Source organism: Hemiscyllium ocellatum, chromosome 34 (assembly GCF_020745735.1).
Source record: "Hemiscyllium ocellatum isolate sHemOce1 chromosome 34, sHemOce1.pat.X.cur, whole genome shotgun sequence".
NCBI lineage: Eukaryota > Metazoa > Chordata > Chondrichthyes > Orectolobiformes > Hemiscylliidae > Hemiscyllium > Hemiscyllium ocellatum.
In genome coordinates, this window is record NC_083434.1 from 9,217,999 (window position 1) to 9,239,238 (window position 21,240).

The window sequence follows — 21,240 nt, forward strand, 5'->3', positions numbered from 1 at the left end:
GATATGCAAACCATGTATCTCAACCTCTTCGCCCAAAAATCTGGGTTCAAGTCCCACCTTTATGTGTCAAGGATAACACCTGAGAATATAATGCGTCATGTATAACAAGTTCATACAGATCATTTATTTTAGAAATACCTGAAATTACAGATGAACCTGCTCGCGACACCGCCATCTCCAGTTTGGGATGAAGAAGACTCCGATTTTCCAGCGACCGTTCGGGGCAGGAGCTGAACGGTTGTACGTGATGACATCAGTACGTGCTAGAGGCGCTGTTGGTGTGAAGCCGTTGGAGAAAGAAAGGGTCTGCGCGCGCAAGTAGGTGCTTGCTTGCGGGTCTGAGTCCGCTCGACAACAATCGGAGGGAGGTTGCGTTAACGGTCCGACCGTTTCGGAACCCTTTCGAATTCCAGTTGGAACGGCGCGGGGAGAAGCTCGTGCCGGGATTCGGCGCCGCCAGTTCCCATCGCAGAGGGAGGAAAGAAACAGGGAGAATGAGCAGAAGTTACAACAAGTCCGGCACGCTGAGGTGTTTGGATAGGGTGGCGGTGGAAGTGAAGAGTAAGGTGAGCGGGTGAACATTACACAATAAAAGCCTGGGGCTGCAGGTTGGCGAGAGTGGGTCTTCCCTTATTCGGAGCGCGGTGCCAGCGACTTTAAATGGGCGCAACTTGTTCAATGTTTACTGCAGGACGGCACTGTGAATCCTGCTCCCTTAGTTCCCCCCCCCCCCCCTTCCTATTTAAATGTGGAGCGCAACATGTAGCTATAAACCGAATGGGAGACGAAGGAGAGCTTTCTTTCTGAATTTATTTTTTAGATATTTATTTCTTCCGTTTTCGTTTCTTTTTCCTTTCTTTCAATTGAAGGAGTGGTATATCCCTGCACATGCTTTCTTTTTTTCTCTCTTCCCCCTCTCTCTGGCGCGTAGTAAAAGGTTCAAGGCCAACATCTGGAATGTGGTTCACAAACAGACATTGCTGGCGGAACTCAGCGGCTCCGGTAGCATCTGTGCGGAGAAAGCGGGGCTAACGTTTAGGGTCCAGTGACACTTTTGAGTGTTTCGCTCACACTTGTCCTTCTTGCCTTCCTCCCCCCCCCCCTCTCCCTTAAATTAGCCGTGCACTCCGGAGAGAAGAGTGCCGGAACTCTCATAAACTGCCCACTAAGCAAGGCGCTTAAACCCCACTGCTGGAGAATTGCTGCCTTTCTCTCCTGCACATTGTGAAGCATTGCCATTCTCAATACCATTCTGTATAGTTAACACTTCGGTATTTCTGCGGATCTGTTTGCCTGGGATCAGATCAGGAGAGGGAAATTACTTATAGGAGGATCTTTGATGTTTACGGGTTGGTATTCACTTAATACCAAGTCAGTTCAAGCGTGTAAATGAATGACAGCTACAGTAACCACACCATTTTGATTGATTTGATATGCCGTTTGAGATTGTGGTTTAATAAAATGTGCTTGATGTAAGATTTTGCTGAATGTTGTATTTCAGAACAATGGGTGCAGACCATGGGTCTAAACATTGTTGTCACTGAGACTGATTGATTCAGTGAAAATAATGATGAAATATTTGACCACCTAAAACTGAAATGGACAGCATTCATTGCCTGGCAGACAACTCAACATCCAAACTCAAAAAGACAGCATTCCAACAGCTTGAGGCTGAATCCCAAAGACAAATCTGGAGAACAAAGGGGCAAATGGTGAGAAGAGAGAGCCATTAAATCTGATAGTATGCTGGCCATCGTTACATTTAATGATCTTTTGAAGCCACCAGGGCGTCTCTAGACCAAGGTCACATGGACAAGATTTCTTTCATTCCAGGATGGAGTCCCTTCAAAGGAATGCAATTGCAGGAAAGAACATTTACTACAACTCTTTACCTGTCAGATGATACTGTCCAGGTTATCTCCCCCATGCCATCCTCCAGAATCCAGAAAAGAGACCATTGTAACTATCTTCCAGAAGGGGGATGATTTCTGCTGTGAAAACTATTGAGCTGTTTTCCTCTTGGATAAACAGGGACCATCTTGTTGCATTTACCAGAATTGTCTTATTTCCTGTGGTTTTAGATCTTGACAGAAATTTCTGGTCTTTGCTTTTAATTTGTCCAGTAACAAAATGTCAAGAACATTATCAGGAACTCTACATTATATTCATCCAAGCACTTGATTAAGTAAATTACAAGGTGCTGTATATGATCCTCCAAAGATTTTGAAATCCATGAAACTTCTTTGCAATCCTGCAATTGCTTCATAGTGATATGACTGCAACAGTCTTGGCAAACTGGCCCATTGTCAAGCAAGGGCATATGATAGTGTCCCCATGGTTTTCAGTCTTTAACAGTGGCAATACCCCTCGTCGAAGATCAGCTGCCACCTTGTGTGAATATTAAGCACTATAGATAGAAAATCCCTTAATCCAAGTCACAGCTAAATGGACTACCATGAACATAACTTACAGTTTGCAGAAAACTGGACTGTCATTTCTCATAATATACCAGATTTGCATATCACTCTTCAATTCATACACGCACTTCAGTCTAATCTTGAATGTTGCTGAAACAAAAAGTCATAGCAATCCTGATGTGGTAAGTCAACTATTCCAACTTTCATATATGTTGAAGAGGAGAGACTGGAATGCATCCTTGCACATTCTGTACATTTACAACCATCTCTTTTGCAAGGCCACAATTGATGAGATTTAGCATAGAATTAACTATACCAGTTCAGCCTTCTATGTGCCATGGCAAATGTATTTGGTCACAGAGCTTTTTTCCAACAAAACACATAGCGTACAGTTCAGTTGTTGTTCTTACACTCCTGTAATACAGTGAAATCGGGATTGTGTATCATTGACACATAGGAACATTGGAGAAATTCCTAGATCAGTGCCTGGGTCACATCCTTTGATCCAATGGGAAGATTGCTACACAAATGATTGAAAGACAATTCTGCAAATATTCAGGTAAATTCCTGTAAAATCAACAATGATGGAGTGGAAACACTTTTTTGATGTCCAAAAAACATCTCTCATTCAATTCTGTTTTTCAACCCTCATAGTTTTCTATGGGACAGTAATGGAAACACCACAAAAACAGTATAAAGCTTTCCTTTAAATGCAACAACATCGATCTTAATAACTAGAAGGAGCTTATTTCCAGTCATTCAAAATGACGACATAATATCTATTAAGCTTAAATCCAAATGCCTTAATACTGAAGCAGAGTGGCAGCAGAGAAGGGAAAAAAAGCAAATCCTGCACTGCAGATCTGTTTAGGATGTTTTGCACTGTGTATCTACAGATTTGCAGGTCAAGAATTGGCCTGTAGAGTCATAACAAATTCATGGCAGAAACCCTGAATAGATATCATCTTTGAATGAAAGGACAGCTGACAGCAAGAATATGAATGATGAGACCAGTAGCAAACTTAACAAATTGTTGACAACTTGCTGCCTTTCTCTTTCTACATAAGGCAGCTCATCATTACCTGACTTTTTTCATGATTTGGAGATGCTGGTGTTGGACTGGGGTGTACAAAGTTTAAAATTCACACAACACCAGGTTATAGTCCAATAGGTTTAATTGGAAGCACTAGCTTTCGGAGCGCTGTTCCTTCATCAGGTGACGACCACCTGATGAAGGAGCAGGGCTTTGAAAGCTAGTGCTTCCAGTTAAACCTGTTGGACTATAACCTGGTGTTGTGATTTTTGACTTTTTTCAGATGTTTGAATTCATCCAGTCAGGTCCTCACACTTGCCATACCACAAAGTGGTTTTAGCAAAGGTAAAGGTGACTGTCTCATTCCTTTTGCCATGCTTTTACCCTTTGAAATGATCAACTGCATCATTTTTCAATGCTTCTTATGTCATTCAGTTGAATAGGAATGCCCTTGATTGGTTTTATTTCAATCCATCCAGATTGTAACCCCTACAATAGCTTATCTTTGTGCTCCCAGACTGTTGCTGCTAGAATACCAAATAGTCTGTCCATTTTGCTTCCTTTTTTCCCCACCTACATGCTGTTTCTAAAACACAGTGTCAGATATGCATTTTTGCCAATGACATAAATTCTTCCTTGTCATCACCTGTATCAACTCTTGACTGTTTGTACTGTTTGTTTAATAGCCAATACTAGATAAGCATACATTTCCTGTAATTACTTTGAAAAACCAATGCGTTTCCTTTGATTTCCTTCATATATAATGATGTCTTGGCCGTCTTCAAGTTTTTATACCCTATAAAGTGGAAATCCAAAGATTTGCTGCCCCATTCTAATTCGCTGAGTTACATTACCTCTCAGTCTGGCTATGCCTCAATTTTTAAAAGAAAATCCCAAAGTTTTGTCTTTATTTTGGATCTCTGTATTCCTCCCGTTCTAACGTCTTGCGCATTTTGGATTTTAATCAGTGCTGACCATGTTCTTAGGTGCCCAGACCCTAATTTCTGGAATTTCTCCCCTTTACTGCTTTGTCTCTACATCTTTAACTTACTACTTTACTAATTTTTGGTCACCTATCCTGATACTTCATTGCATTATGTCAAGTTTTGTTTGATAACAGTACTGTAAAGTGCCATAAGATGTTTTACCAAATGAAATGCACTATCAGTGTAAGTTTTTGTGAATATTTGAGGTTACTTTCCAATGTGCAATTGATGGACAGAAGTATCAAATACTAATGTCACAGTGCATGCTGTATTTTGTATTTTCCTTCCTATCTGCAGTCTGCCAGAACCATTCGATGGAAAGCACAAGTTGATTCAGGATTCTTAGTTACAAATATGTTCAAATAAATTTCAGGAATCTGCCCAAGGGCTAAATTGAGTTGTGGCATTGTGGAATCTGTTCTATTTAAGCTGCAGGGTGGATTCCACCACATCATCAGTAACACCACAAAACAGCTTTTGGCAAGTAATGTTCAGTACAGATAATAACATGCAAAAATTATTGTTCATGTGTGTTCAACCCAAGAAGCTTCCTGTAGGGTTAATTGGTCATTGAGTCACGACCTCCTGGGTGCCCATATCTGCTACAGAGACACCTGCTAGCAAGATATGTGACCTTCAGGCACTTTGAAGAGAGAACAGAAACAAAAAAAACTCAACTAGCCCAGAGAAATCAGGACAGCGAGTTATCTCAGTCCATTTTTTCCTTTGCAACAAGTCCAGCAGTGATTGCTGTGCCAGAGTGGAGCTTCTCAATCACATCATACGATGCTTAACACAGTTCAGTACCACAGTGTAAGCTACCTTCTCGAGTTATCCCTTGCAAAATTGTATTTAGCTTATCCATGCTGAAAACTGAGTGGTTGGTCCAGTCTTCTATGATCCTATTTCATCTTGATTATGGTGCAGGAAGAGGAACATCACTTGAATTGGAGCTCTCTATTTAAGGTGGGAGAATGTTTATTTTGCATTAGATAATCTTTAATTGTTAAATGATCAACACTCTGTAAATTTTCAACACTTCCTTTTAGGTCCACTTTTTTTTATTTATATAAATGATTTAGATGCGAACATCGGAGGTATGGTTACTAAGTTTGCAGATGACACCACAATTGGTGTTATAGTGGACAGCAAAGAAGGTTCCCTCTGAGTACAACGGGATCTTGATCAAGGAGTCGCATTTATCTATTAATTTAGATAAATGTGAGGTGCTGCACTTTGGAAAGACAAATCATGGCAGGACTTCTGCACTTAATGGTAAGATCCTAGCGAGTGTTCCTGAACAAAGAGACCTTAGAGTGCAGGCACGTAGTTCCTTGATAGTGGAGTCCTAGGTAGACAGGATAGTGAAGAAGGCATTTGGTATGCTTGCCTTGATTAGTTAATGCATTGAGTATAGGAGTTGGAAGTTCATGTTGCAGCTGTATAGGACTTTTGAAATACTGCATGCAATTCTGGTCTCCCTGCTATAGGAAGGATGTAGTGAAATTTGAAAGGGTTCAGAAAAGATTGACAAGGATTTTGCCAGGGTGAGAGGGTTTGAGCTGTGGGAAGAGGCTGAATAGCTGGGGATATTTTCCCCGGAGCATTGGAGGTTAAGGGGTGACGTTACAGAGGTTTATAAAATCATGAGGGGCATGGATAGGATGAATGCTCTACCTAGTCTCAAGTGATGACCCTTATTTTCTGGGATGTCGTTCTTGGTAGGATGTGTACCTAAACAATGACTATCTGCCTGCAGTTAGTCAGGTAGTTCTCAACACTTACAAATATTATTAGGTTGTTCAACTCCTTTGAGCAAATTCTGCCATATATATTTTAGATTTTACTATGGTATTAAGGCATTGGGAATCAATGCACATGGCTTGTAGTCGTAAATTATTCTGTTCCTTGTTAGCCATTTTAAACTATTTTTACTTTAATCATGAATTGAATAGGAAAGGGTTTAGAGGGATGTGAGCCAAGTGCTGGCAAATGGGGCTAGATTAAATTAAGATATCTGATTGGCGTGGATGAGTTGGACCAAAAGGTCTCTTTCTGTGCTGTACATCTTTATGACTCTACTGTTCCAGTGTCGTCATATTGTACCTTGAGAGATTTTCAATATGTTTTTGAAGCTTCAAATTAATCTTGAGCCAAGGAGAAGGTTGCATTGGCATAGACTGACGCAGAATAGACACTACAGAAAAAGTGCACTTGTAGTTCCTGCTGAGGGTATATTCTGTAGCTACTGATTTCAGATTGCAACTGCAGTAACAAAACAGTGTACTATTAATTGTAGCAATCTGGAGAGAATTATACAATTTCCAGTATTGAGTGTTCTCTCGTGTTAATTTAGTTAGTGCTTGTAATTTCGTCGTTGAGGCAAAGCTTGCCATGTGCGTCATCTGGAATGTTCAGTTGGGTTCTGATGGATACAAGGTGATTGAAATGTGATCTGTGATAAGTTCTGCCACAAAGGAAAAGATACAGCAGACAGTTGAGGTTTCGGTCTTTCTTTGCCTTTTCCATCTACCTCTGATATGCTGTTACTTCCAAAGGAGGCCACAGTTTTGTTTCAAAAATATAAATTGCTGGAAACACTTAGGTCTGGCAGCATCTATAGAGAGAAAGCAGAGTTAATGTTACAAGTCCAGTGATGATCCTCAGGAATTTTCTTACATGCAGGTGTAATTAAAAGGAAGATCGCAGGCATCTCTGTGTTCCCAAAACTGCTTTACAAACTTAAACTTTCAGAGCTTTATTATACTGTATATGTTCTCTTTGTATGGGCATTGTTATGCTGAACTACCAACTCCTCGAGTAGTGTTGTCTATGAAAATCCCAAAAATTCACACTAATATTTAAAACTGATGTATTTAATCTGGATTTAAGTTATCCATTCTTAATACTGTACTCTCTTAGAACCTCGATTTGAGTGGGGCTGGAAAAGCATAACAGGTCAAGCAACATCTGAGGAGCAGGAAAATCGATGTTTCGGGCAAAAGCTCTTCATCAGGAATGAAGGCAGAGAGCCTCCGGGGTGGAGAGATAAATGGGAAGAGGGTGAGGCTGGGGCGAAGGTAGCCAAGAGTACAATAGGTGGATGGAGATGGGGATGAAGGTCCGAGAGGAGGGTGAAGTGATAGATGGGAAGGAAGATTGGCAGGTAGGACAGGTCATGAGGATGGTGCTGAGCTGGAAGGTTGGAACTGGGGTAAGGTGGGGGAAGGGGAAATGAGGAAACTGGTGAAGTCCACATTGTTGCCTTGGGGTTGCCAAGGAGGAAGATGAGGCGTTCTTCCTCCGGGTATCGGGTGGTGAGGGAGTGGCAGTGGAGGAGGCCCAGGACCTGCATGTCCTCGGCAAAATGGGAAGGGGAGTTGAAATGTTGGGCCATGGGGCGGTGGGGTTGATTGGTGCGGGTGTCCCGGAAATGTTCCCTAAAACGCTCTACGAGAAGGTGTCCAGTGTCCCCAATGTAAAGGAGACTGCATCAGGAACAACGGATACAATAAATGACATTGATGGATGTGCAGTTCAGGCAGTATAAAAGGAGGTCTGAATCATCAAAAATGGCTCCATTATTAAGCAGTGCAATAAAATAACTGAGGTAAACTGCTTAACTCATTTATGCTGCATTTCAAGAATTTGTAGCTCTCAGTAATCTTAACCAGCTTGAGATGCCAAACTAAAATGATCCTTATATTTTTGGTAAGTTGCACTGGTGTTCCAGTCACTAATGTTTTTATCTGTTCTGAACATGTTTCTTTCAAGAAACTAGTTCTGTTTTTTTTAGCTTGTAAAGAAAACCTCTTTCTTTAACTCAGCCATTTCTAATAATCGCAAAAAGGTAATATTTCTAGTTATCCTTTGTAGCTCTTGCAATTCTCTTCCAGTTTGACCATTTGAAGTTAACGGAACCAGTATAAATAAGTTATTTTCCATATTTTAACTACTACTTAGTATTCAGTAAAATGCCTTAAAATTCTTATGAGTAGAAATGAGCTTGTGGGTTGCTACGTAGAGCTAGACAATTCTAGTGCAGCACGCTTACAGATGGGAAAATGACATTAAACTGCCTCCACAAACTTGTCAAGATGCAAATAAGACTTGCTGCAGTTTTTAAAAAAAAACTTTCTCATCATTGGGAGACTAATTCTATTGTGACAAATTTACATACAGTTTCTGTTCAAAATTTTGAAATAAAAATTTATTATGTTTATCATTTTCTGTGTGTTCATCGGTACATTGGAGCTTAAGTACAGAATGTGACTGAGTTCAGTGTCATCTTTCAGTTCAAACATCTGCCAATTCAGAATAACGTAAAAAGTCCCACAAACTGAAACCAAAGTCTTTGTTCTTTGCAGTATTAAAATCAAAGTTGCTTACGGATGAGTAATTCCAGTAATGATACAATGGAGCAGAAACTCACTACCCCTATGTAGGTGAGGTCTATGATTAGCAGTGTGCCGCAAGGATCTGTGCTGGGTTCCCTGCTTTTTGTCATTTTAAATAAATGATTTGGAAATGAATAAAGGAGGTATGATTGGTAAGTTTGCAGATGACACCAAAATTGGTGGTGTAGTGGATAATGAAGGTTATCTGATTCCTGAAGAAGGGCTTATGCCCGAAACGTTGAATCTCCTGTTCCTTGGATGCTGCCTGACCTGCGCTTTTCCAGCAACACATTTTCAGCTCTGATCTCCAGCATCTGCAGACCTCACTTTCTCCTAGTTATCTCAGAATACAATGGGACCTTGATCAGGTGGGCTGAGGAGTGGCAGATGGAGTTAATTTTAGATAAATATGAGATATTGCATTTTGGTAAGGCAACTTGTGGCAGCACTTAATACTTAAAGGTAGGGTCTTGGAGTGTTGCCAGACAAAAAGACCTTGTGGTATAGGTTCATAGTTCCTTGAAAGTAGAATCATAGGTAAACAGAGGAGTGAAGAAAGCTTTTGAACGCTTACCGTTATTGGTCAGTTCTTTGAGTATAGGAGTTGGGAGGTCATATTGCAGCTGTACAGGACATTATTTGGGCCACTTTTAGAATTCTGCTTTCAGTTCTGGTCTCCCTGGAAAAAGAAAGACATATTGTTAAACTTGAGAGTTCAGAAAATATTTACAAGGATGTTGCCAGAGTGGGAGGATTTGAGCTATAGGGAAAGACGGAGTAGACATAAGTTATTTTCCTTGGAGCATTGAAGGCTGTTGGGTTACCTTAGAGGTTTATAAAATCATGAGTAGGGTGAATAGTCAGGGTCTCTTCCCCAGGCTGAGGAATTCAAAACTAGACAGCATAAGTTTAAGGTGAGAGGGCAAAGATTTAAAAGGGGTCTGAAGGGCAACTTTTCATACAGTGGGCGGTGGCAGAAGAATTGGTTGAAGCTTTTACAGTTACAACTGTTAAAATGCGTCTGGATGAGTACATGAATAGAAACGGTTTAGATGGATCTGAGCCAAATGCTGACAAATGGGACTAGATTAATTTAGTATATTTGATCAACATGGATGATTTGGACCAAAGGGTCTGTTTCCATGCTGTACAAATCCAAAACTCTGGGTATATGTAGGATAATGTCTTTGCCTCCTATCAGACATGAGAATACAAAGTAACACAAATTACATTTTAAATTTTTCGTGTGAATTCTGTTCTGAATTAACATCTGGTGTGGACATTGACTTTCAAAATATATTGGCTTGGATCTTCCATGAGGCGTTAATCATGGTTGGATTATCACTCTGTCGGGCCTTCCTTCCACTATGATGCTATTCCATGTTTCTGGCCCAGTCTTCCAAACCCAGCTTTTTTAGACATGTGTAGTGTACATTTCTGCAAAGAGCTTTATTGCAGTGCTGGAACATGGGAGGGGATTCACTAGGGACCAGCATGAATGAATGAGTGATGGTGAATAGGTGGGTTGGGTGTGGAAGGTAAATTGGTAGATGATTGGGGATAGTTTTGTTGGGATGCATTGTTGGATTAGGAGTGGTAGTAGATAGACCAAGGAGTGTCTCAGGAAGGGACGATCAAAGGAAGGGTTGTGCAGTTAATTGACCAGACTCAATTTCAGTTGACCTTACCCCCGGACAGGCAGTGCAGCCATTGGCTATTCCCCACCATTAGACCACTTGCTTTACTAAAGTTGCTTGAGACTGTATCTTAGGCAACCAATGTTGGAGATGTTTAGAATGATGAGTAGATGCTTGTGGTGTATTTTACCATATGAAACTTTAACATTCTGTAACCACACTGGTCTATTTGGTTCTGGACTTAAAGCTGGACACGTTGAGTCAATTATTTGTGGTCTCAGTGTCTTTCCTTAATCACATTAGATATGTCTCTGTTACTAATCAGTGGTTGGACTGTAGGCTGTTTTCTACATCCAGGAAGCTTCTCGATGAATATTAATTGTATTCCACCCCATTCCTCACTTCCACCTTTAAATACAGAATTGAATGGATTTAAGATCCTACAGTTTTTTTAAATATGTTCCTTTTTATTCCTGTTATAGTTTACAAATATTCAGTTGTTCCAGTCTAAACTCTAAAATATGTATACCGATCTCATCTGGACTTTCCCAGATTGATATATTCAATCAACTTACACTTTAATAAGTTATTCCAATTCTCATAACAAAACTTATTTTTAAAAAATCTTTTAACATTGACATTGCACTATTCTCGCATTCATGAATCTTGGCAAATCTTTACTGTCTAGTAAAATGATTGTTCAATATTTTTAAAACATTTGTATGATTTCAGGCACTAACATCTCTTGAATGTTCAATCTTTGTTTGGCTATCTCAGTTTTTCAAAAGTAACTTGCTAAATTCCTTTAGATATTTCAAAATTATTGAACAAGTGTCAAGCTAACAAGTTTCCTTTTATTTTAAATTACCTCTTCTAAACTTGTTTGCCATAGAAACTACTTCTGTATGTGCATGTTGTATGTTCATTCATTACTTTTTATGTCCCTTGACCTTGACAAGAACTTGTTGTGTGCTGCAAGCTGCTTTCCATAAAAGGAAGCAGAAAATACAAAACATGTGGCCCGTGTTAAACTCCAAATAGCATGTTCCTGAATGTGGCCTTTATCTTTAACAAATTCTATTTCAAACTTTACCTTTTGTTTTCTATTTTCCGAAAAGTGTATTTTCATAAGACATTCTTCAGCCCTGCATGTTCTAAGTTTCCCACTCGGTGCGGTTTTCGGCTGACTTGTTCCACTAATAGGTCAGACCTCAAGAAGCTATCTGTGCAGATTTGGCTGTCCCATCCCAGTAGCACAGTTCTACTTCCTCACCTGTGATCACCTGTCCTGAGTCTTTGTTCAGTTGCCCATGCCAGGCTAATGCCACTTGGCTGCCCTATAATATATTCAACTGAATGCAGTCCTGGTCTCGGGGATGTGGTACAGGATCCTGCCATCTTTGCCAGATTCTGTTATGGTTCAATTTGATAAACCACCAGGAACCCCAGGTACAGATTGTGATCATCTATTTAAGTGAACATAAGGATAGTCTGCCTTAAAAGGCTTAAGATTAATCTCTGAAAATAGCCACCAGTTTCTAGCTTTTCTACTCTACAGGTCACATGTTGACCACATTTGTATTAGATTACTCATTTCCTACTGTACAACCAATATTGGTTGTATCCAACCAATGTCACATTTATCTTTGATTGTGTTGTCCAGTTGTTCCCAGTCTTATCATGTTTCATGTAATCCCACAGTTCTTTCCACATTTATTTTTTGCTAAAAGCACTTCTAACTGAAACTTCTTGACTCTGATTCAACTCTTTCAACAAGCTGGTTGTGAATGGTCAGCACTTTAGAACAGCTAGAAGGATGGGTTCTTGATATCACACTGGTGCAGAAATTCAATACTGTATTCCCCTTGTTGGCGAAATTGTAAATAGGGCCCAAGTCATTTGCTTACCATGGAAGTTTGATGAAGTAGGATGCATCAAAGTCTTCCTTCGGATAATGCCAGTATGATACCAGGTATGTGTTTTGTAAGTCCCAAAGACTGGCAGATTGTATCAAACAGAATATCCCTTGTGCTGTACGAAATAATATACTGATCATACCATACCCAACTAGCCTATGCTTGCAAAATTCACAGCGACAAAAAATAGAAATGATTCTGTAATTTGGTGACATTTGCTGATTTATCCATTGTGTAAAGAATTACATTGACCAATTTAGAGTTGTCAGTCAGGATTGCAGTGTGGTACAGTTGCATGCACAGGAAGCTACATACATTAATACACAAGGCGCTGTTCTTTGCAGAACATACATGCACTGCACCTATTTCAATTCAATAGAATACGTGACGACTATTTGCTGATGCATTGGTCAGGGCACTGCTCTTAAAAATCAAGTAATCTCTTTGGTTTGAAGTCTAAACAAAGCATGACAGTTAATAGTCAAGCATCACTAACCATTGCATTCTCCATGGCTTATCTCTACAATTAGAATCCACTTACCAACCAATCAGCACTTTCCTCTCATACAGTTCAAATTTTTGTTTTCCCTTTTATTGGTATTATTGTGAATTGTCCTAGTGAGAACGATGAAAAGTTTTGACAAATGCCTTTTTTCAGCATTATTAGGACTTCTCTTGGTTAACTTTTCAGGTGAAGCACTGGGCCATTAATTTAAAAATGGTGGAAAAATAATATGCAGAAAATAAGACAAAATATAAATATAAACATATAAATGTTCTGTATTAAATATTTAATGTCTGATTTATCATACCTGGAAACCAAAACAGTTACGTAATTTGTGTTCAGGTGATAAATGTAGAACTGTTGAGATTTGGTTGTCTTTGTCAGAACCATTGACTTGCTATATTTATTCATTCACTATTATCCTGAAGATGCTTTACTTCAAAATGTTTCAAACCCGTACTTAGCACATTGTGCCCTTTTTTAATTTCTTTCCCCCTTCCCTTATCAACTTGCCTTCAGTTGGTAATCATATCCAATCTTCAGAAGAGATCCTGACAGGTCTGCTACTTCCAGAAACTCCAGCCTATTGGAGTTTCTCTAGAGAGTGGATAAATGTTAGTTTCATGTAACTGATTATTCTATACTTTATAAGTATTACCAATATATTGTATGTTTTTTAAAAATTCTTTTTGTAATGTTAATATGCTCTAGAGGAGTTACTAATACTTTTTTTTTGTTTTTAATAAGTTTGGGGCAGAATTTCGAAGATTTTCCCTCAGCCGCTATAAACCTGGAAAGTTTGCTGAATTCTACAGCCTAATTATTCATACACATAACATTTTGAACATGGATATATTAATTGGATATGCTGATGTCCATGGTGACCTGCTGCCAATCAACAATGATGACAACTTCTGCAAAGCCATTTCCATGGCAAATCCATTGCTAAGGATTTTTGTACAACGAAAAGGTATGGCTTTAAAAGATTATCATCAGAAAATAAGTTGTGGAACACATTAGGTGCTTTGGCCTAATCTAATTTGAATTTTTATTCCCCGTTATTTAATTCCAACATTCTCACTCCTGTTGTCTGTGATCTCTCATGTTCTTTCAGTTTTTTAAATAACTCATCCACTTTTTGTATTGAAACTTGTTTCATGTGACAGATGAATTAACTAGAAAGTATATTTTTTCATGTTGCAAATACTTGATCCAGTTAATTTAATTGTTCAACTATCAATCAAAAAATGCACAGTAGGTTTCGGTTTCCTCATGAAATGACAAAGTGGTATAAATTAGGTATACTATGCCAATGAACTTTTTTTTCTATTTTAAGTCTTGAGTTACTTAAGTTTTAATGAGAGTTGCAATCTTGTAAGCTGCCAGCATAGATATTGCAAACTCAAAAAGTCCTGAAAATCCTTTTTTATAAAATATCTGTCATTTCTGTTGGACCTGAGTCCTAATTAACATATGACTAAAAATTAGGACAAACGGTGAATATTCAGATCTGATTGCATAAATAGAATAAGAATATCTTATTCTGGATACCATAAGAAATAGGAATAGTAGTAGACCGTTTGGCCCTGAGACCTGCTCTGCTATTCAATAGGATCATAGCAAGCTAGGCAGCATCAGGAGGTGGAGAAGCCGGTGTTTCGGGTGTAACCCTTTTTCAGGACTGAAGATGGGTGTGGGAAGCTGCAGATAAAGAAGGGGGGGGGGGAGACAGGGTGGTGAAGTGGGATAGGTGAAGACTGGTAGAGGGTATGACCTAGTTGGTCAATGGAAGGAATGAACCCAGTTGGTGGTAGGGAGCAGTGGAAGGGACGGGGACGGGCTTGGAAGGGAGAAGGAGATGGGGATGGAGGTTATTTGAAATTGGAGAACTCAATGTTGAGTATTCCAGGCAGTAGGGTGCCCTCTTGGAATATAAGGTGCTGTTTCTCCAACAGGAGCTACGGTTTGTTTTGGCAGTGGAGGAGGCCAAGGATGGTCATATCGGAAAATGAATGGTTGGGGGAATTGAAATGGGGTTATTTACCTCCACCCAAATGGACTTTACATCATCCAAGCCTGGATAATCCCTCACAACTGTCCTCATTTCATCTCTTCCTAACAGTGCCACCCATCGACTGTCTCTGAAAGGTTAGATATCCCTGAGTTTTAAGGTCCCCGTTTGACTTTCTTGGAACCATGTCGTCTTTGTAATGGCTATGAGAGCATATCCATTTAGCTCGATTTGTGTTGTCAGTTTGTGTACCTTATTTCAACTGCTTTGATACAAAACCTTTAGGGTTACCGTTTTGGCATTTTTCATCATCTTGACTTTTCCTTGTATTATGGCACTATTTGCCTCTCGCCCTTGATTACACTGTCTTACCATTTTGTATTTTATTGCCATCCTTGTTTCTCTTTCCCTTGTCACTCTGCTTTGGTTCCTACCCCTTTACCATTCTAGTTTTAAACTCACCTTCACAACATTAGCATGATAGTTTAACAAAATACAGTTCCATTCAAAAGAAATATGATGTGCTATAAGTTGTTTGACATAGTAAACATACATCATCAGTTGAAAGGTACACCAGTTTGTCATGTACCATGCTCCCCCTCTTCCCCCCCCCCCCCCCCCCCCACCATACAAATTAGCATACTATTATATTTAGATAAATGATCTTGATTGAACTAAGTGAATGTGATAACAACTGTGCTTCCATTATTACTGGAGAGGAGCTCAACAGTAGATGACAAGGAGCGCCTACCAAATTTAATTCCATGGCCTGATTAGAATAACTTTGAATAGATTCTCACTTGAGCAGGCTGACTGACTGACTGACTGACTTATGGAGGTGATCAAGCAGCCAATGCACCTCAACCTAGATAAGTATAACAGTATGCACTGAAGATTGTCTAATGATAAGGCGGTTATAGAATTCAGCAGGAAACAGTAACAAGATAAAGCAGGATAGAAACCTTGGAACCAAACAGGCAAAGTAGTTGTTTGTTATGGAATGAATATCGAAGGCAGTTTTGTTGCCATTGTATACAATATCAATTAGTTTACAAATGCAGGTTTATATACAGTCCTGAACCTTTAGTACAGGATAGATATAGCTAAGATGAATAAGGTATGTGAATCTTATAACGTGTTGTCTGTCAGAACAAAGTCTATTGTTGAAGAAGAAAACTGATGGACACATTCAAGTTAATGAATATCAAATCGATGCAAGATCATTTGGGTCTGTTTAAACTTTGTATACAAAATAACGTGAGATAAGTAGGTGCTAAAAATGAATGATTTTCAAATAGAGCATAAGAAAGAAATACTCCACTGAAAAGATGGTCACTATTTGGTGTTTGGGGAAGCTAAGATCTAGTCATTATCAAAGTGTACAAGTATCTTGAAATAAAAGCTACCATTTGTTTGTACATTAGGAGGTTGAACTGGGTGGATCCAAAACTTTTTCTAATCTTAAGATCTTCTAGTTTCTACTGAACTGTGAATCGTGAGAGCATTTGTTGCCCTAGAATAGAACTTAGATCATTTGCTTTCTACCATAGATATTCCATGGATGTATATTAAAGGATGCCCGCTTGCGTGATGTCATTCATTCAGTCTTATCATCATCAGTTATCTCTCATTTAGTTCTTACCATCCTTACAAGATATTCATTTTTGATTCCGTACTTTTTAAGGTACCAATTGATGTTGGCATTTAATCAACATTTGAAACCTCGACTTCTTCCAAAAGTAAAGGATTCTTGTTGAGGTAATCCAGAGCATTTTTCAAACAGTGTGGAAAAAGGCCGTTCAGCCCAACAAATCCACACCGACCCTCCGAAGAGCAATCCACCCAGACCCATTCCCCTACATTCACCTAACATTACGGGCAATTTAGCATGGCCAGTTCACCTAACCCGCACATTTTTGGGCTGTGGGAGGAAACCCACGCAGACACGGGAGAATGTGCAAACTCCACACAGACAATTGCCTGAGGCGGGAATTGAACCCAGGTCTCTGGCGCTGTGAGGCAGCAGTGCTAACTACTGTGCTGCCGTGATGCCCCAAAGCAAAATGATCTTCAAATTCTATCATCATGTTTAACAATCAAAGATAATGTGAAAATTGAAGTCATAGAGACATCAAATGTTTCTGTACAGATTTTCTGTTTTCCCTTGAATCCACTAATATAGGCTATCCATCTTCAAAGAAGAGATGTGAATGTAGCCTGATTATCCTTGGTAGGCTATCTAGTCATAATTGTGGGGTTAAATTTGCAGCAGAATCCAGCACTCTTTAAACATTTAGCCTAATATTAGGCAAGGTGATTGGTAGGAACATTTTCTTTAATTATTTTTGGAGTGCATGGATAATATGTTTAAGTGCATAGCCCCTTTAAATAATGTTGTGCCACCTGTTTGGAAATTTCCTGCTTCTATGCATATACCTACATTGTTTAATTGGTAGACCAACATAATTACTGCTTCGCCACATTTGAGGTTCCAGGCAGAGTTTGAATTGCACTCCTCAAAAACCAGTTGAAAAATTTACTTAGTTTTGTAGATCCTTAAAACCACTGTGTTTTATGATAAAAACTTGTGAAGTTCTTCAAAGTTAATGTCCTTTTCGAATCCATGTAAACCTATCACGATATTATGACTTACCTGGTACCTTGTTAATTGTACATGTCATTACCATCCAATCGTAGGAAATCTTCAGCCTTGGTAACAGATCATTGCATCCATTCTGCTGCTATTATGTTGCTATCGTAAACAGCTATGCATACACACTGGGTTGGTTTTGTTTTTGTAGTAACAACTTCGCTTTACTGGAGTAAATCAGATCGCAACTTCACATGTCCATACACACACAGATGGACCTGCAAATTTCCAAGTTGATGTCAGATACCTTATAAAATAACAGAATGTACTATTGCAGTTCTCCCTGTGATGTCCAATTAAACGACTACAGTGGTGCACTTACTGTTCTTGATGATTGTGCAGAAGATGAGTGAATATTTAGGGATAGTGTATTCTTGAGTAAATGTGAATAGTGGTAATTATACCTGAACCACCTGCTTGGCTTAGAAAAATATTTTAACCAAGTGTGGTGTTTTATATTCAAGAAAATTAGAAATACAGAATTAGGGATAGAAAATGAGCCTTCCCTGTCTATGACTTTTATCTCTCCCTTAATTTCATCTGTATTTGCCTGTCTTCATTTTACTTTCTGTTCATCATTCAAATTTAATTTATAATCCTTGCTTTATACTTCTAATATATACTTTGCATCGCTTTTAGGAATTCCCTGGTCTAAACTAGCTTGAACAGCCTCTTTTGCTTCCAGAGACCACAGATTCCTTGAATGTGTTATGCTGGAAGGAACGCCTGATGAGAAGGAAATTATTGGAATATTCACGAAAACTCTGGGCAAATAACAATGATGTGAGCAACCAGTGCTGTTTCTTTGCTGATCTGGTCAAATAAGAAAAGCAGCTGGATTCAGTAAATGTGTTGGTAGATGCAGTAGAACTATCTTTCCCCTTTCTTTAACATGGTTTCCAGCAGTTTTGTGCCATTTTTAGGGACCAGGCCAGACCCCCTCAAAATATCTTAAGCAGGTAGCCTAGACCCTAACTTTTTCTTTCTTTAAAGAAGTGGACATTCCAGATGTGATGCAGCTGGTCAAACCACTTGGCTTTAAGCAAAACAGATTTATTTAAACACTACAGTTGAAACATGAATAAAAGAAAACGGAATTTTAGATAACTTAACAATTGGAAAACTTAACCAACTCGATACAGCAACTTAACAAAGGAGCTGTTCCAATCCAGCAACATCCCATAAACCCCTTCCCCTCGCCAAAAAGGTAAATTGTAACACAGATTCTTACGGGCAGGAGGGAGCAACTTCCAAAGAGATTTCAGAGAGAAAAGTCAGTCAGGAATCTTCATTGAAGCTTGTAGCCTTCCAGCATCTTGACTGCCACAACTAAACCAAACTAGAAAAGACCTGAACTGGGAGAACTGGCCACTCCCCTGTCATTGATAAACTAAACACTTCAGCACACCTCTGACTTTATGACCTCTCTTGAAAAAACCAAGAGCAAAATAACCCTTTTTAAAATGACAGCATCGTCACACTATGTTCAGAAGCAAAAAGGCTACATACTTGGAATGCTCATCTTTATTCTGCATTTGTTGCATCCCCAATTTTGAAGTGAACTATCTTTCTTCGTTCTGTAGTTCTGCACAAATGTAATAACTTTCCCTATTTGACCAAATCATTTATAAACTATACCCTGGAAATTACTGTGAAATATATTGTGGGAGTATTTAAATTAGTTAACATCTCTTTTAAATAATGGAAGAGTTTAATGTGTGTTTAAGCATTTACACATTTAATATTGCTTGGTGTATGAAACTCAGAATATAAGAGGTATAATAGTTTAGAGGATATCGAACATGATTCTGAAGTTCAAACATTGGGACGCATTCCTAAAAATTGTAGGATAATTAATCCAGCAGTAATGAGGAAATTGACAAGTTTACTTTGTGGCATACTATCAGTTTTCATCTTAAAACTGTGAGGTTACGAGAGGAATATTCCATGTCTCTGACTAGATTCAGCAGTTAGAAATTAAGTTAATGTTTATGAATTTAAATGAAAACTAGCTGAATATTGCGCCTCTTCTGCATTGCAAAGAGTAGTGCTTTACCAATATTACGTCAAGGCAACATTTACTAATGACATTTAAGTCATTTACTTATGGTACCCTCTTGAACATCATATTTTTCATCACCTTGATGAGATAAGCAATGTGTCCAGCTGACAAGTGTAACATGGATTTATAGGATCGAATGGCATTTGAACCAATTAGGTAGAAAAATTCAGAAGTAATAATTAAATAGAATGTTGAAGAAGATCAGGATCTAACTTTGGTAAGCATGGAAAATAATATTGTTTTAATTTCCTTTTCAACTTTGCAATTATCTTTGATTATTCACTATCAGTTGGTACGTTTTAAGTATGACTGTAGGTTGTATGGACCAATTTAGACCATAGTTGTACGGACCAACATTGCAAAGAATGCAATTAATTTCTCCATCTGGTGATCATTATCATTTGCAAGAAAGTATTGCCCAAACTGAAATAGTTATTATGTATAGATGAAGATTGGAGATTTTTGATTAACGTTCTGAGACTTACAAGATATTTAAAAAGTCTTTCCTGGTTTATTGGCAAATACATATTCAAATCCCATTTTGAATATTTTTCATTTGTATTGGTAGGTTTATTAATTTTTAGTGATGCATTGATCAAGTGGTCAAAATTCCTTACAATTGCGAAAAGTGAAAATAATTCCATGGATGAATATTTCACACATAAGTACACTGTTAAAAAAAAATTGAAGGAGTTGCAGATGGTTTTGATTTCTGTAGAGTCTGTGTAGACCTGTAGAGGTCTGCAACACAGAAAAAAGAGCTTTGGTCCATCGAATCTGTACTGGTCAAAAATAAGCACTTAAGCATTCTAATTTCTTTTTCCAGCATTCCATTCCTATTTTCTGTCAACAGTTTTATAAATCTTAAATTGCTTGTTCTCTTTCCAGTTACCATATAACACTGTAGTTGCGTTCCAGTGAATCCTTGCTTAATAGAAAATCGCTTAATATGGGAAAAGTGGTCTTGGGGGCAAACCAGCAAAAAATATCATTCACAATCCCTCAAAAATCACCCATACGTCAAACACAAGGTATAGCACAGCCTGAATGAAGGCTGAAATCATATTTATTAATGAAACAAAAGCAAATTTAACACAGTACATTTAAGAAATGTAAGAAAGTTGCTCCCTGTGCAGTACCCCTCTCAGAAAGCTGCTCTGTTGTCAGCTGACATCAGCGCATGCGTAAAACAGCACGAAGACTGGCGCTGACATCGCACATGTGCAGGACAGCACAAAAACCAGAGCTGACATCGTGCACGTGCAGAACAGTGCGGACACCAGTGCATGCACAGGAAGGCACAGTTATCAGAATGCGAAGAACAGCAGTGATTTTGTGGACATTGCGCAGTACGAAGCATGTGAACTGATCCCAGCTGGAATTGCGCTATTGCCAATGGAGGTAAGCGTTCTCGAAAATGCAATTTCCTAATTCTTCAGCGACAATATAGCCAAATCATGCTGCCAAAATGCGTATTATCCCAGAACCACCTATTCTAGGTTTTTGATTAGTATCTCCTATACATGTTCGTGTAAGCTTTTTATTTCAATGATATGCAAAGTTTTATTTGCTAAGATGCAAATGCCATGTTGAATTTGAATATTGGAAAATGAGCAACAAAAGCAC

At 38.8% G+C, this 21,240-nt stretch overlaps 1 protein-coding gene across 2 annotated transcripts in view; it reads left to right on the plus strand.

The window, feature by feature from the left end:
• The first annotated feature begins 323 nt into the window (after nucleotides 1–323).
• The window catches only part of LOC132832261 (partitioning defective 6 homolog gamma-like), a 51,655-nt gene continuing 30,738 nt past the window's right edge, over nucleotides 324–21,240 (plus strand). For both annotated transcript variants that reach the window (XM_060850099.1, XM_060850098.1), the window contains exons 1-2: nucleotides 324–566; nucleotides 13,639–13,861. In XM_060850099.1, coding sequence (XP_060706082.1) covers nucleotides 495–566; nucleotides 13,639–13,861 — 295 coding nt within the window. In that variant the 5' untranslated portion in view covers nucleotides 324–494. The remainder of the gene's footprint in view (nucleotides 567–13,638; nucleotides 13,862–21,240) is intronic.